This window comes from Phragmites australis, chromosome 19 (assembly GCF_958298935.1).
Source record: "Phragmites australis chromosome 19, lpPhrAust1.1, whole genome shotgun sequence".
NCBI classification, from domain to species: domain Eukaryota; kingdom Viridiplantae; phylum Streptophyta; class Magnoliopsida; order Poales; family Poaceae; genus Phragmites; species Phragmites australis.
This window is the reverse complement of record NC_084939.1, coordinates 17,835,520-17,853,547: the sequence shown is the minus strand read 5'-3', so window position 1 is coordinate 17,853,547 and position 18,028 is coordinate 17,835,520. Positions and strand designations below refer to the sequence as shown.

Genomic DNA, 18,028 nt, shown 5'->3' with positions numbered 1-18,028 from the left:
CCTACTGTCTAAATATTCTAGGCTTTGGCCGCCCGAAGTCAGACCAAAACCGCAAAGGGGGCACTATTGGGGAGTATTATGCTGGCCCCTATTTATTGATTACAACCACATCAGCCAACCCCAAAGACAAAGTAACAATGCCAATGTCGTGATAGAGATCATTTCACTATGCTCTATAGGGATAAGGCCGAATGGCATACGATGGAGGACTAAAGGCCCAGGAATGCAAGCAATGATCCCGAAGGAGCATATGAACAAAGGAACACAGAATGGTGGAAGCGTTAGCAAAACCTGGAAGGCGAAGCCAAGATGCGAGGCGAAGGGCGAAGCCCAGGAGAGGAGCAGAGACCGAAGCCTGAAGGAGGAAGGGATACAATGAAGCCCGGAGGATGAAGGGATAAAATGAAAAGAGCTTCAGCAAGAGAACGAAGGCGTACCCCAAGAGGATCCTACAAGTTAACGAGAATCTGGTGAGAAGACGACCATAAGGAATTCACCAGTAGTCCCGAAGGGAGACCTGACGTGGGTCCCTTGGGAAACGTGTCAGGCTCAGCTTGGTTAGGACTTTGTAAATGTACATCGACTGTAGTACTCAATAATATATTCTGGAATAATTTTTAGTGTCAAGTGAAATATTCCTATGGATAAGGGACGTCTACTGTAGAATACCTCATTAGTGTCAGTTCAAAATCGCCATCAATGTTGAGTAATCAGTGTCGGGTATGGAACCGGCACTGAAAATCACTATTAGTGCCGGTTTCAACCACGAACCGGCACTGATAATGAATTATCAGTGTTGGTTCCCTGTTCGAAATTGGCACTGATACTAATTATTAGTGTCGGTTCTAAAATAGAACCAGCACTGATAGAACCGGCACTCAAAAAACATTGCACAATCCAAAATGCATTACATGCACATGCATCCATTCTTCTAATGTTAAGTCAAGATAAACACTTAATACATTAATTGAAACTATAGGCATTTCTAAAATTACATCAAATACCATTACATGCATAGTTGATATCTAAAATTTCAACTCCAAATATTACATCAAAATGATTCAATGCATAAATAAGCGCTATAGTTGTTGCTTCAAACGGAAGTTCTACTGAACTTCCGTAAATAACGAAAGTGTTACTATCACACTAAAACTTAAGGTGTGACTGGTACTTTCCTTCTGGACCTTCCTGCATTAAGGATCAAGTAATGTGTACCCCCATTGTTGGGCAAGAAGACGTTAGATTGAAGTCAAGCTATGATCCATCTGTATCCCAGTGTTCCAGTAAAAATCTTATAGACAAAGAGAAACAATATAGAGGAAAAATTTAATATTATTAAAATAATCCTACTACAAACTACATGTTCATGTCATCAATTGTTTTAACTGCATGTAACCGCAAGAGCCTAGGAGTCATTGCAAGCGCATCCTCATTCTGTTCAAGCGCTTTCAATTTGAAATAGTTGTAGTTCGGAAATATATACCCAAGTTGCAGGTTAACCGATTGTAGAAGCATATGAACAACAAATCTTTCAGCCATAAGTCATTAGTCTGTTGCAGAGTTTGATGCTATTAAAGTGATATATCCTTCTTTAGGAAAAGCAATGCTAAAAGAGATAGTGATTTTCATTTTATTGTTATCAGCCAATGTGGTCATCACCACAGGTGGTGTGCCACCATGGTCCACAATAATACCATGTAGTCATTGTAGATAAGGAAGCATCTACATCAATCGGCATGTAGTTTCTAAATTTATTAACTACAAACATTATAATTTATAGCAAAGAGATTTTTATCTCTGAGTATGCAGATGTACCGAACTAACACAAATGTAATGATGATTGAGATGTTAGAGGTATAGCAATAAATTCCTTTACCTAACTGACGTAATGTTAAGGAACAGTCATTACACTTATTGTTATTAGTCCACTGTTCATACTGGGTTGCCATCAAAATCTCAACAAGATGTGTTCACTAGAAGGCAATTCTTTCATGCAGTAGAGGGAAGAATCAGGTGGCTGTAATGCTAGTAATTGACAATCTGACGACAAAAATATTTCTGGTGATGTGGCTGAGCATACACAATATTGTCCATACATTGAAGTAAATATTCCCAGTGAATACTCACACGCATGCCTTGAAGTAATATTGCTAACCGTATCTGTTGCATTTGCGTTGCGATACCGAAGAGTCCGTCAACATATGTGTGCTTTTAACAAATATAGTTTAATTGCGCTTGAGTCATCTGCAAATTTTTCAACAAGTTTCGTCCCAGAGCATCTCATTCATAAATAATGATGATTCCAGAACATCTCACTTCATTACTAAGTTTCTTAATACATATTAAGATGAAGAGAATGAACCCCTGTACGTAGTCACTACAGCATGGTGGATTATACGATGCTTACAGTTTTCGGGCCCTGGCGACCGGTGGATGGTTAAGTGTGTCCTTTTATTTTTGCCTACTGCTGTGAGCATATTTGAGGGCCCCATCCTAAAATTAAATTATTATTACACACGATAAATGCATATCTATTTTCCTCGATAGATGAGCATTTTAGTTTGCGAGGACTAGCCGAGGTCAATCCCTTGTTCCATCAGAGGCTGTCGCAGTTGGCCGGCTGGAACGAAAGCACCGAATTCTCGACGTCGTACCGTATGTGGTAGTTCATCTGCATGATGTTGCCGATGATGGACATGCTGCTGGACTTCTGCACGATCCAGCACAACACGCCGTGCTCCACCTCCATGAAGAAGTTCTCCGTCGGCAAGTTCATGTCGGCCCCGTCGAAGTTCAGCACCATCGGCGGTAGAGTCACGGAGCTCCCGTTGGAGAACTGGAAGCACGCCTCGAATCCGTCCCTGTTAGCCACCCGGGGTAGTGCCGTCTGGGACAGGATTGCCGTCTTCGCCGCCGAGTAGGCCGGGTCCGCGAGGAGCGTCAACGTCGTTCCGGAGTCGAACACTATGCCGTTATTTCCAGTGCCGGCCGTCGTCGCCGCACCGATCGAGATGCTCTGCAGGTTCACGACGTAGAAGGTGTCGATCCCAATAAGCAGCGGTGTGGACTGGACGCCGGTGCCTGTCAAGGTGGCGAGGGAGCCGAAAAGGAGAGGGCTCGCCTTGGAGGCGTCAGGGGTGAGGCAGTACGAGAATGCACCGACGCCGAGCTGGGAGACGAGGGACAGCGGCCCGCGGCCAAGCCCAACGAGGCCAGAGCCCGTGCCATAGTTACCCTCCGACATGGTGGTGCAGCCGAAGCCCACGCCCGGCACGACGTCGCTGCCGAGCGTGAAGGTCTCGCTCCCCATGTACCCCTGTGTGTAATGGTGCGAATTAGTACTAAGGCCATAGGGGTACCGGTAGTCGCACTCGGCGCCGCCGGCGCTGCACGTCGCGAACGACTCAGACTGCAGAGCACTGCAGAGAGAGTCGGAACACGGAAGCTTGGAGAAAGAGGATGATTTGTCGGGGTAGTAGGAAGGGGAGCCCTGCGGCGCGCAGGACGCGCAAGTTCCGCACTTGGTCCAGATGAGGTCGCTGCCGGTGTCGGCAAGGGCCAACAGTTTCAGCGGCGGCGTGCCGATGGAGAACTCCATGTCGTAGCCTGCGCCGTCCGCATCCACACGAAGGGGTGTCTGCGGGCTTGGCCGGCTTGCGGCGGCATCGAGCCGTGCGGCAAGCATGGACAGCCGCTCGTGAGACTGCCGCGCGGCACGCGTGAAGTTGATGGCCGTTTCCCTCCGGATCATGGTGGCGCGGAACCCCCGTCGTTCGGAGTTGGCCGGAGAAGCGGCCAGGAGGAATGATATAATGAGCGCGAGGAGAGCTACCTTGGCCGCCATTTTTGGACTTTGAAGTCTGTGTATGTGGCTATGTGCATGCTGTGGTGAAGGCTTGGTAGAGTATATATAGATGGAGCAAGTAGCAGGTCCAAAAAGACATTGCGGTCTTCACGCTCGTATACAAAGTTGGCCACTTGTTTGGAACTTTTGAACTTTTAAGAAATAGAACAAATCGTTCAAACATGTTCCTAAAAAGTCTTCCCAAAAGTACAGTTGGTTGTCAAATTTTCATAATAAATTGGCTCAGGTTTGTTGATAATGATTCAAACAGATAAAGTCTAGTCTTAGTCTAATACGAAGCCTAAAAAGATGTATATAAATATGGATCACCCTTGTACACGTACATGTACCATTATATAGTTGATATTATCTCCCGTGGTTTTCCCCTCTGCATTAGAGGATTTTTTCACATAAATTTGTGCCTCTTGTTCCAATTATCCAAAGCAGTGGTAGCAGAGCTAGATCGGTTTTGGCTCATCATCTACAATGTGTGATGTACTGTTCATTGTTCAGATCGGTTTTGACACTGGTCTTCGCCGATTTAGATATTGTTATTTCGTTCAGATTTGGCTCGTCATACTTAGTGATTTTTATAAAGAAGGTTTATTTCTGGTTATATCTTTTTTCTATGTGGTCGAGCCTTCATTTGGAAAGCTTCACTTTAGTCTATTACTACTCTTTCTACTACTAAAGCATAATATATTTCAGCTACTGAAGGTGTCAAGAAAACTATTTAGATGTGAGGTCTCGCTTCTGAACTTGGTATTCCGTAGGATGTTAATATTATTTATTGTGATACCAGAGTGCTATTTGTTTGACCAAGAATGATATGTTCCATACCAAGACCAAGCACATTGCTATCAAACACCACTTCATTCGTGATATTGTTGCTCAAGGGCAAGTTACTGTTGGGAAGATACAAACTGAAGAAAATCCTGCTGACATGCTTACCAAGTGACTCTCCAAAACTAAGTTCAAACATTTCCTAGACTTACTAAGTATTCATGGTGTTTAGGAGCCCTTCAAGGTTTTGAAGACAATTTTCCTACTACAGAACTAGTCAAAAATAATGACTCATCAGTGTTGGTTGAACAAGAATCGGGACTGATAATGTATCAGTGCTGGTTCTTAATCTCCCATGCACGAACATTGATCGAGCCATTGAGAAACTAGCACAGACTATTAGTGTCGGTTCGTGAGTGCCAGTTTGTAACAAGAACTAGCATTGATAGTCCGATTCAGTGCCGGTTCATGCCACAAACTGCCACTGATGTGGGCAGACTCAAAATTTCTCTTTAATAGCGTTATGGCTCTAACCGTTCGCATCCTTCCGCTCCTTATCTCTTCGGCTCTGCCCTCTCTCTCTCCCTCTCCACCTTATCTCTTCCTCTCTCTCCCTCACTTACTCTTCGCTGCTCATCATGCTCACGGGATCTTCACTGCGCCTCGCTGCTCACGTGCTTCCCTTCACGTCAAGTTCATCATGCTCGTAGGAACCACAGAGAAGGCAGTCGGATTCACGCCGTGCTACTCCTCTAGGCCACATCATGCTTGTCCACCCTGACGAGCTTGTCCATGGTGCGGGCATCCACCACGGCAAGGTCGTCCATGACATGGGCATCCACCATGGCAAGCTCATCCACGATGTGATCGTTTTCCATGGTGAGTCACAGCAAGGTCGTCCACCATGGTGAGCTCCATGACGAGGTTGTCCACGGCACTAGTAACGTCTAGATCTGGTCGTCCACGGCTACGAAGGTTCAATCCCCTATCCCTTCCCCTTCACTTCTTCTTGAGATTTGTTTCTAATTTGATCTCTTGGTTCTGCTGCTGTAGATTGGGATCGACGCTTTTGCTACTAATTGCTATCTATTGCTGTAGATTAGGGTCGACGTTGTTGTTGCTAATTGCAAACTGCTGTTGTTCTTTCTGCCTTGCTTTGAGTAGCGAGATCTTGTAGTGATTTAGGTGCACATTCTTACGTTGTTGTATTGAACTTGATTGTGAGATGTGTTGTATGGATAAGATAAGTTAATTTGATTGTGAGATGTATTCGTATGGATAAGTCAATTTAAGCATGCCGTGGCGGCGAGAGCACCGCATCGAGTGACGGTAGGAGTAGCAGCCGAGCTAGCTCTCTCGAGCTGACTCATTTATTTTTTTGGCTCCCAGAACCTTTTCACTACCAATTGGAGTCAGGAACTGGCAATGGAAGAATTTTTGGTACCAGTTCTAAACTCGGCATTGATAGTTATTGACTATCAGTACCGGGTAATCAGTAGCACTGATGGTGGCTTTTGAACCGCCACTGATTGTGTGTTTTGCTATAGTGTTCCTCAAGTGCATAGTTATAGGGGTTTTGAGTCAAGGGGATGTTTGTTGGATAATGACTCAAATAGATAAAGCCTAGTCCTAGTATAATACAAAGTCTAGTAACAGTCTAATACGATGCCTAAAAGGATGCATATAAATTTGGGCCACCCCTTACATGTACCCTATACCATGATAGAGTTGATATTGTCTTCTGTGGTTTTTCCCTCTACATTGGACGGTTTTCCACATAAATATGTGCCTGTCATATCCAATAATCCTAACACATGTGAAAAAATAGTATGTGAACATACATTATCTTTAGCATGATTTTGCATCCTAAAATCATTTGATTTTCGAAAAATCCAACAGCCTAGCTTCACTTGCATCTTCCTATTCTACAGAGCTGTTGACAACCTCCCAAAGTTTCGACCTTCTCCCATCAAAGACTCTCGACTGTGCCCTACCACCACCACACCTTTATCCATCTTCCACCCGATGCCATCCTTCCCCCTCTGTTTCTACCTTTTCGCAACACTCTGTTGTTCATCCCCGTTGAGATAACCCCACCCTGCCTTCATTTCACATCTCAAGCGGCCCTGCTGCTAGATATATTGACTTCATAGGACGCCTCCTAACCAATGGCCAACCATTGCACCCACTACCAAGCCCACCCACGTCACCCTCTTGCCACTTGCCACTTGTAGTTTACGTGGCACAACCGTCATTTTGCGGCCCTACCGGACCACCACACACCGCCAGTCCATGCATTGCCCTAGTCTTCCTTCTAAAGCCCAGTGGGCATCCACAGCTGAATCCTAACCCAACTTTGGACCTTAAACCCCGCCAGGGACGATGACCTCAACGATGAATACCATGACCCATTTGGCGAATGCGATTTTCTAGGAAAATTGTATGCGAATTCGATTGATTTGCAAGAAAAAAATCTTTTGCAGATATCTAATGATTCGGAAAAATTATAAAAGGGAGAACATGCGGAAATTTTATGAAGTTGTGGTGTCATGTGCTATGCCATAGAATCTAGGTAATTAGCTCAGAACATTATATATTAAGGAGGTTTACATCACCTTCATAGCAAGGTCACAAACACTACATGAAAAACAAGCAAAGCAGACACGAAATTAGTGACAGGTCATCGTGACCCATCACTAAAGACACATTAGTGATGAGTCCCACTATGATCCATCACTAATGTGTCTTTTGGTCTAAACTAGATATAGATCCATCACTAATGAGTGGTCATTAGTGACGGGTCGTAACATGACCCGTTACTGATGATAGTAGTGACGGGTTAAGTTACGACTTGACACTAATGATCAGGTCATCAGTGACGGGTCGTCCTAGGTCAGTCATTAGTGACAGGTCAAATTGTGACCCGTCTAGAGCAGTCATTAGTGCCAGGTCAAGTTGTGACCCGTCACTAATGACAATATTCATCAGTGCAAAACTTTGGTAAGGGCCTTGCTTGTGGTATTTGCCTTCGATAAAAAAAAAACATGGGAATGGAATCATACGACTATTTTGTAACATGCTAGTCTTCATCTACTGAACAAGTGTTCCCTGCTGAAATAAAACATGCTATTTTAGCTCTCCATTTAAATGCTCAGCAATGCAAATCTAATCTTGAGTTATTCATAATTTTTTTATTTTTCTCTTATTTTTTCACACCTCGGGAGCACTAGAATAGGAACCATTGTATATTTCTTCTAATGTTTAATGTAAGGGGTGGCGTCTAGAGACACAAACGCGCATTCTGAAAACAGCGCAGAAACTTCAAGGGTGAGAACTCTATCATCAAGGCCGAAGTTGGCCTTGAAATTTTTTTTGAACCAGACAAGTTTTGGGAGAAACGGATGTAATTTTTTCTGTAGATATCCGTAGAGTAAAGAAACATCAAAATCAGAGTCCGCATGCAAAAGTTATACCTGTTTTCGAAAGCACTCTCGATCACCTATCAAGTTGTGATCATTTGCATGAGATATTCAGAAATTCATCATATACCAATTTGGATGAAAAAAGTTTATATGTAAATTATAACCCATGAAATTTTTTTGCAAAATTAGTAATTAGTGATAGGTCAATATTACGATAAAATATTAGTGACAGGTCACGGTTCTGACGTGCCACTAATGACCTTCTGCAAAGAATGTTAAAAGGATATAGTATCTAGTTTTCACCACAACTATATGATAGGAGAGATAGTAAGGGGCTACGTACATGAGGAGAGGTTGCCAGTTCGTTCCAACAGAATGTAGTCTGGAAACAATGCGAGCAATAGCGTGTCTTGTGGGGTATATATGATGGGCTTGCTTTGAGATGGATCAGGTGATTTTTTTATTTTTTGTCAAAAAAATACAAAAAATATTCATCTGTTATTAGGGACGGGTCAAGATTATGACCCGTCACTAACGACAAACTCATCAGTGATGAGTTATAGTTACGATCCGTCACTAATGACTTTATTAATGATGGGTGTAACCTGTCATTAATAACCTCTCATCAGTAACACGTTTTGGATAACGGTACAGAACCCATCATTAATAACAGTTATCACCGTTATTAAAAATGTTTTTTCATGCAGTGAAGAAAGCTAAAGAGCTACCATAGAAGCTATCTTTCGTTATGCGCTAGCGTTAGAAGAAATTCTCAAATTTGTAGATAATGTAGTTCAGGTTCGAACAAATCATTGAACCATAGCACTTAAGAGGGTAGAAATATAATATAATAAAACCATAAATCATAATAATTTTTTAAAAAATACTTCAGAGCAGGGTACGGTTTCTTTCTAGGTTTTCTTGTAGTTCAAACTTATGCAAGATGCATTCGGGTTATTTATTAAAGTTGGATTTCAAAATAAACTTCTTGTTTGGCCTATGGGTACAAATGTAGGAGCTCGTACATATTGCTAGCTATTTAGAATTAATATTGCTATTTATTAAAGTTGGATTTCAAAATAAACTTCTTGCTTGGCCTATGGGTACAAATGTAGGAGCTCGTACATATTGCTAGCTATTTAGAATTAATATTGCTATTTAATAAGATATTTTCCTGATACTTTGGAATTACTATTTAAATTTCTTTTGCGATTACAACAATCATCCACATGCTAGTATATCCCTGTCACACATTACCAAGATCAACCATAGCTAAAATATCAATAATTGTAGCTAAAGGATTTTGATCAAATCTTTCTACAACATAGTATATTTCGAAATCAGTGGAGTACTGGTTTCCATATGTAACATTACATACTTTTCTTATAGTGGACGTACTAAATAGTTAGTAGTCAGAGCATTATTCGACCACATTAGTAGTCAGAGCGTGTGTACCCAGACACTTGACAAGAGCGTAGACCGGGGTCATAGTCACTCGTCAAAAAGACAAATGATTACAAAATTGACAAGAGGGCGAGGAGAGCTACGTTAGCCGCCACTTCTGGACTTTGAAATTTGTACGTTCATGCTGCGGTGAAGGCAGTTCGTGAGATCATATGTGATGAAAATTGGTCTAGCGATGAAATTGGTAAATATTTGATAACATTTTACTTTGATACGCTCATGGTAGCGTAATCACGGTTTTGATATTGATGCAATACTCTCAGGTATGAGTGGTGTTGCGATGATTAATCTAGAGTTAACACTACTACAGAATTTATTTAGTGGGACACTCCTATACAGACAGATCTATAAAACGAGTACCACAAATAGCTTCAAACTAGATTTGTCTAAGAAAATGGCAACGAGTAGTTGCAACAAAGCGAGACGTTACAGTACAGATGTTTACAAACTTACAACTATTTCAATTAATAATACCGACGGTTGTAAGTTTATAACCATATGTACTATTCTTTTTTTTATAGACGGTTCTAATTTGGAACCATTTGTACTATTGACAGTAATACTACAGACAGTTCCAAATTAGAAAAGTCGATAAAAAAGAACAATATAGACGGCTCTAAACTAGAACCGTCTGTACTAATAGTACATATGGTTCTAGTTTAGAAGCGTGTATACTAATAGTGTCCAACTCGTTTTGAGTGTATATCTTATATATATTATTTTCATGCAATGTTCAGTAATGAACAACATATGAGACGGTAAGGAAGGTTCGCGCGAGGTTGGAGGTTGCGGGTTTGCCTCCTAGAAAACACACTCACGGTATTTCGTGTGAAAAATCGTGTGACTTATGACCGTACCAAAATAATAATATAGGGGGCTGGTGTGAGTTGGAAATTTTTTTAGGTTTTTTTAATCTAAAAAACTTAGTACAGACGGTTCCAATAATGAGCCATTTGTACAAATCTGACAGACTCTTTTCTAGACGGTTCAAAAAAGTGTTCCGCATGGGATTTTCGAACCGTCTATACAAATTCTTTTCCTACTAGTGTAAGATGGGAAGACGTAGGACCAAGATAAGTGATTAGAGGAGGGTGAATATGTAACTAAACAATTTTCTTGCGAAATTGATGGTTTTCTCCTATTCCTCAACCCAATACAACTCAAAACCACATGCAGAAGCAAGAAAGACAAGTGCAAATTGCAAAAATTTCAAAACCAACGCTCCTCTTAGATGAATATGAACTCTAGGTTTTGGATAAGCCTTTATTAAGAGTCATAGTGAAAGGAATCAAACAACTTGATGAAAAACTCCTAAACACAATAGAACTAGCTGTCAGAAGAAGAGATTCTTCAAGTTGATGGATCTAGAGGGTTGGAAGAACAACTCATATGAGATGATTAATCCTCTAGCAATAAGAAGAACACCTCTTACACGACCCAAAACAAGCAGCTCTCTAGGAAAAAGAAGATCAACAAGAAAACACTACGAACTTCTATAAAACCGTGAGATCCAAAAGCAGGAGACTAGAAGGAGATGAACTCAAGCATATGCAAAACACTCTCTTCATTAAGCTAAGAAGAACACCTTCATTTGGTAGATTACAAAGTGTTTTTCTCACAAAATCTCTCATCTAAACATAGGCTAAGCACTCCTCTCTCCAGCTCGACACAACACAAGTGGAAGGCTCTCAAAGCTCTCCAAAAACTCTCCAAGGCTCATATGTTTCCACCAGCCATACTCCTCTATTTATAGGCCTATAGGGCTTGTATAACCCTTAAGCAATCCTGTCCCTAAACTACCCTTCCCTTACAATGCACTCCTACTTACTACCAGGGGTAGTTTCATCCGAATTTTTCTCTATCCATTAGATGGTTGTGGCGCCTTCTTGAGTTAGCTTCGCCTCGATGCAAGCTTCATGATGATGCCACATACAATCCATTCTCCCGTGGCTTCTGTGACCAAACTGGCAAACTGCCATGCACTCACAAAGCGTGACTCAGAACCACTTGCATACACCTTATGCACTTATCCCGATGATGACACATGTACTCTGTCTTGCGATCTTGACTGTCGGCAAGTCTCTCCCACTCCCGATCGCTCGGACCGCCTTATCACTTACACCGCCATCTCTTTCTCTTGACTTTGTTTACACACATCCTCCATCTCATGCTTTGCTTGAACTCCACATGTATAGCTGGGATCATCATTGACTCTGCCTAGCTCCCTCGATCATCCAGCACCATGCTCCCCGCTTAGCCCTCATCTTCCCACTGTCGGCCACCAAGTTGCATCCACCATCTACACATCATGATATAAAGAACATGTACTTGTAACACCATTTAACTCCATCACAAGTTAGTCAAAATCAAAATCCATGCAGAAATGACACATCTTTAAAAAATCATAAACGCTGGATGATCTAGTGTTCACTCCTCCTGAGCACTGGACCATCTGGCGTGTTCAACTCAGCAGACCAGACCTCCTGAAATCCTCTCTACAAGAAATAGTCCGGTGTGTTTTCAGTCCTATTGCCGGACCATCCGGCGTATCCATTCTTGCCGGAACCTGTTTTGCACCATCTTTGGAAAAAAAAATACTACGACGAAGCATCTGGCATACACATTGCCCTGCGCTAGATCATCCGGTGTATATAAGTTTGTCAGAGCCAGTTTGCAACCTATCTGCAAGAAAAGCTCTGGCGTTCACTGTTGCCCAACGCTAAACCATCTAGCGTGTACTTTAATATTTCCTTCTTCATTGAAATGCTTCGGCATATATTGCATATGAACGCCGGATCATCCAGCGAGTTAATTTTCTTTAGCACTGTTTCATCCAGTGTGTACAATTTCCTGGACTCAGAGACAAACATGCCAACTCCATTTTCTCTGCAACTTTGGTTAGTTATGATCATAATTGTTGTACATAACCATGCCCATGCAATCTCAAAATCATCAAACATAATCAATACCATTGCTAATCACTCATCACATATGAACCAAGGCACATTTCAACTTGTTTTTTGAATCTCCCCCTTGATGAGTGCATTGACAACTTCACAAAGCACACAGAATTGGTTTGAAGAAAACCCAAGAAGCTCATCCAAGTGACCAAGAACTCAAGAAGGAGCAAAAACCTAAAAATCGCAATGAAAATTCAAATGCTCCCCTTTGATGAATGCATAGGTACATTATAGCATATTTTCTCCCTGTTTCATTTATGCAGGATTCTTGTGTATAGCAAATTTTCTCCCCATTTGGCAATAAAGACATCAAGGATAAAAACACCATGCAGGGCATGAACATGCAATCCTAATGAACTTTCACAAGTATACCACAACACATTTGCAAGAGTTAGAAACTTCAACGGGCTATGAAGAGTGGAATGAGGAGCTCCAAATTGCACAAATGCTCAAAATGATACAATTACACAAGAACATGAAGCTACATAAGCTAAACTTAAAAATTGTTGCTCATTTAGGTTCACATAGCCAAATCATGTTAAGTGAGATCAGCACATAGGCATCCACTTGTGCCGAAGTAATACAATCATTAAGAACTAGCCAATTTCAATATCAAACTAGGCAAACAAGCATTCAGGACAGAAGGCTTTGCAAACGCTCATATATGAAACAAAGAGTTAGTTATATCAAGTGATTAAAATAGAGTTAATCATTTTAGCATATTTTTTATTATTATTCTTTTTATCCTCAAGTTGTATCTTATCGAAGTGAAGTATCGCGCGACTGGGTACGGCAAACAACTCGAGGCATGAAGACAACCATATTGAATCTCATTATCAAGTTTGCTTGATTACTTAAGATTATTCAAGAAACTTGATTACTTAATTACTTAAGATTATTCAAGACAACCATACAAGAAACTTGACTACTTAAGATTATTCAAATTGCATAAATTATCAAGTTTTTACTTAGATCAAGTCAAGTAGTGTCTTTGCGACACAATGAACACATGTTCCCCTAAGGTTCTATCATTAGCTAAACATTTGACAAAGACAGAAAACATAGTGTAATGTTACCCAATCCACTATTTTGAACCAAGATGACTAGAGCAAGATATTTATCGAACTAGACTTAACACAAGCATTGACTAAGTAAAAACAATTACAAACATGGTGATAAAGAATATAGCATTTTATAGTCTATATGATTCATAAAACTGTCAAATTTTATCTTTAGGAAAGCTAGCTTGCTTGAAATGTTTCATATCAAAGCATCAAGAGGGGCCTAAGATTAAAAGGTTGTTCCACATAACTACTCAACTTAGTCAAAATCCAAGTTTAGTAAATTGAATGCTAAAGACATACAAGTCAAAGCTCAACTACTAAGTTTGTCTTACAAGATGTTATGCAATGCAAATGCAATAAAAGTAAGAAAGATGATGTACAGTCACTACTCCCCCTCACACAATGTCATAGGGATGGCAAACTCCATGTTCTCCCATCAGAAAAGCAAATCTGGAATCGAGAGGCTTGGTGAAGATATCAGCAAGTTGGTTTTGGGTATCTATGTATTTCAGCTTAATGTCTCCCTTCTCATTGTGCTATCTCAAAAAGTGTAATCTCACATCTATGTGTTTGGTTCTGGAATATTGGACTGGTTTATTGGCTAGGCTTATAGCACTGGTGTTGTCACATAGGAGTAGCACACTCTTGAAGTTTAACACAAAGTCTCTCAAAGTAGCAACCATCCACAAACTCTGAGAACAACAGCTAGCAATAGCAACATATTCAGCTTCAGCAGTTGACTGTGCACACATTACACTATTTGCGAGAAGATCAACACACAAGAGAAGTACCCAAGAAATGACAAGTACTGAAAGTACTGTTCTTGTCAATTCTACAACCAGCAAAATCCGCATCCGAAAAACCACAAAGAGAGAGAGAGAGAGAGAGAGAGAGAGAGAGAGAATTAGATGCAGAAAACCAAAGAACGTACTCAAGGGTGTGTTTGAGATACCTCAATATGCGCTTCACCACTTGGCGGTGAGATGTCCTCGGTGGCGCTTGGAAGTGGGCACTCAAGCAAACGATAAAGTGGATATCAGGTCTTGTCGCCGTCAGCTATAGGAGGGAGCCGATCATGCTTCTTAACTCACGTTGGTCTACCTCCTCGCCATCTTCATCCGGATCAAGTACAGTCAAGGTAGCAATTGGTGTCACCAGGGGCTTCATATCGCTCATGTCGAACTTCTTCAACAAGTCCTTGGTATACTTCGTCTAGTGAACGAATGTACCTTGCTTGCATTGCTTGATTTGCAGTCCAAGGAAGAATTTGAGCTCGCCCATCATCGACATCTCAAATTCCCTGCTCATAGTTTCTGCAAACTTGATCATAAAAGCATAAGAAGAACCACAAAAAATGATACCATTCATGTATAGTTGAACAAGTAATAAGCCATTGCCATTCCTAAAGGCGAACAAAGTTTTATCAACTGACTCCATCACATACCCATGCTCTATTAAGAAGGACTTAACCCTATGATACCAAGCCCTAGGCGCCTGTTTAGCTCATACAAAGCTTTCTGAAGCTTGTATACTCTATGTGGGTATTTAGGTTCCTCAAAGCCAGGGGGTTGCTTGACATAAACCTATTTAGGAATGCACTTTTGACATCCATTTGGTACCACTTAAAACCTTGGGATGCCAAAAATGCAAGGAGGATCCTAATTGCTTCTATTCTAGCTACCGGTGGAAAGGTCTCTCCAAAGTCTATTTCCTCTATTTGGGTGAAACCTTAAGCCACAAGTCTAGCATTGTTTCTCACTACAGACCCATCCTCCCCCTGTTTGTTTTTTAAGACCCATTTGGTGTTTATGGTCTGAACATTTAGGGGTGGCTCTACAAGGATCCAAACTTGATTTCTCTCAAAGTTTACAGTTCTTCATGCATGGCATTGACCCAATTTGAATCAATAAGAGCGTGTCCAACATCATGGGGCTCAAAAGAAGCAACAAATGCAGAAATAGTATAATGAACATGACAGACAGATTTGGATCTTGTTACCCTCTCACCAAGGTCGCCAATGGTCTGTTGCGGGGGATGTATCTACAGAATGTGTTGAGGAGCCTTGCGTTGTGAGACCACCTCCCCTTCAAATGTAGCTGGTGTAGGCTTAAAAGTAACTGAAGTGGAAGTAGAGGCTGCAGGACCCTCTGCTGGTGTAGAAGAAGTAGGAGCCCGCTCGGGAGGAGGTGTGATGGAAGGAAGTAGTGGATCATTCTCCTCATCAACGAGAGCTAGAGGTCGCCATCTAAGAAGATGCTTTCGCCTATCTCTTTGTCACTTGCAAACTCGAAAGCAAAACTAGAACACGGGGTTGATTCATCAAAAGTCACATCATAGGATTCCTTGATTTTCTTAGTGTCAAGATTATAAACTCTGTAAGAATGAAAATAAAGAGAATACCCCAAGAAAATCGCATCGGAAGAGCATGACTTGAACTTGTCAAGATTGCCACACTATAGGATGAAGCACCGGTAGTTAAAAACTCTTAAGTGAGAAACCTTCGGCTTCCTCCCAAAGCGCAACTCATAAGAAGTCAAATTCAAGATCGAGCGTAAGAAAATTCGATTGGAGATATAGCAAGCTATGCTAATAGCCTCTGCGCAAAACTTTCTAGGAGTTCTATGGTCATCAAGTATCGTCCTAGCCATCTCAACCATACCATTATACTAAGGAACATGTGGGATAGAAAATTGATACTCAATGCCATGTTCAAGATAGAAACCATCAAAGAGATAGTTCTTGAACTCGGTGCTATTATCATTGCAAATTGTTTCAATGCACTAAAGAGTTCCATGAACAATCTCAAAGACAAGCTCCGAAAGTGTGGGAACACTTCATCCTTTCTCACAAGAAAGAATACCCAAGAGTAGCGAGAGAAATCATCAACAATGACAAGTATATACCACTTCCCACCCGCCGAAGGAACCCAGGATTGACCAGTAGTGTCCATATGGAGAAGTTATCCCGGTTGTTCAGTCATCACCAGATTGATTGATGGGTAGGAGGTGGCAACCATCTTGCCATATTGACAAGGAGCACAAACAAGATTATTCTCAAATTTGAGCTTGGGAAATCCTCAGATCAAGCCTAGGGCACTCAAACGAGTAAGCAAATTAAATCTCATATGCCCAAGTCTCCTATGCCACATCCAAAGCTCAGAAGAAGATTGAGCAATCAAACAATGAGAAGAACCAAGATACTCTAGAAATCCAACAAATCAAAGCGCCCGAAGAATCAAGAACTCGAGAAGTATCATGTTTGAAACACACTTCCAAGTCCTCATCCAACAACTAAGATATAGAAAGCAAATTGTATTCCAGATGCTCTACCAAAGCCACATCTTTGAGAGTGAAATTCTCATCACCTTTACCATATATTTGGCTTTCACCCTTCCTTTCCTATCATCTCCGAAAGTGATGTACTCATGTCGCTTCATTGGGGTGAGGCTAAAGAACCATGATGCATCTCCGATCATATGATATGAACAACTGGAGAGCCACTTGTTCTCCAGACCTTCGCCTGCCACCTACATATAAGAAGAATAATAGGTTGATGGCTCATTACCGTGGTTAGATAAAAACCTCTTAGAAATCTAGTACTAGGTCATCCGCCCTGAAGCAGTTGAAGTGGGTGCATGCAAATCAATACTAGTGTGTTGAGGGCTAGTGCCACAATAAGGAAAATATGGTTCGTCAAAGCACTACAACTCAAATCCTCTTACATATGAACCAAAACCATATGAATGATGGTAAGATCTACACTTGGCACCACCTCTAGGAGGAAATTGAGAAGCATCGAAACCTCATGAGTAAGAGTGAGGAAAAGGCTCATGTATACCACAAGAGGGGCGGTACATGTTCCAAGTACTCCACTTCTATGGTGAAAGCAAAACCCAACTAAATGACTCTCTCTCTAGTAGTAGGTGTAGTGGTAGCGTCTCTTAGAAGTTGGACTACCAGGCACCTTAGACTCTCTCACAGAGACATTCACCTATGGTTGTGGAGCTCTCTTGGGTTGTGGTGTGGATTTCTTCTTTGTAGGTTGTGGTGGGGTATTGATCTTGGATTTCTCGACCTCAAGGGTAGTTGGTGTGGTGAAAACAGTTTTTCTATCCCCATTGTATGCCACCATCTCAAAACCCAACCCAAAGGTAAACCCGCCTTATCTGTGCACATTTTGGCTTGGCCAAAATCAAGTTCATTTTGCCCTTACGTTCTGAGCATTTCTCAACAAGAGAAAGGAGATACTCATTCTCAGCCATGAGTTTCTTAACTTGCCCTCTAACCTAGCTGAGCTTGTTCTTAAGGACGATGCAGTTGGAACAGTTTGGCTGCACATCCTTAGAACTCTTAGCACTCTGCAATCTAGACTCTAGCTCCTTTATGCGCTTGGCTTTCACATCTACATTCTTTGAGAGCAAAGAACAATTCTTGCAAGCGCCTAAGAGAGTAGGTATAGACTCCTCCTCAAGGAGTTTTTTCTTGGCAGTCT

General features: G+C 41.5%; 1 protein-coding gene across 1 annotated transcript; it reads right to left on the bottom strand.

The window, feature by feature from the left end:
- Positions 1 to 2,287: 2,287 nt before the first annotated feature.
- Positions 2,288 to 3,863, bottom strand: LOC133899985 (aspartic proteinase nepenthesin-1-like). Its single transcript, XM_062341046.1, has one exon. It carries the CDS (start codon positions 3,842 to 3,844, stop codon positions 2,597 to 2,599), a length of 1,248 nt encoding a protein of 415 aa, XP_062197030.1. The 5' UTR covers positions 3,845 to 3,863; the 3' UTR covers positions 2,288 to 2,596.
- Positions 3,864 to 18,028: the final 14,165 nt, after the last annotated feature.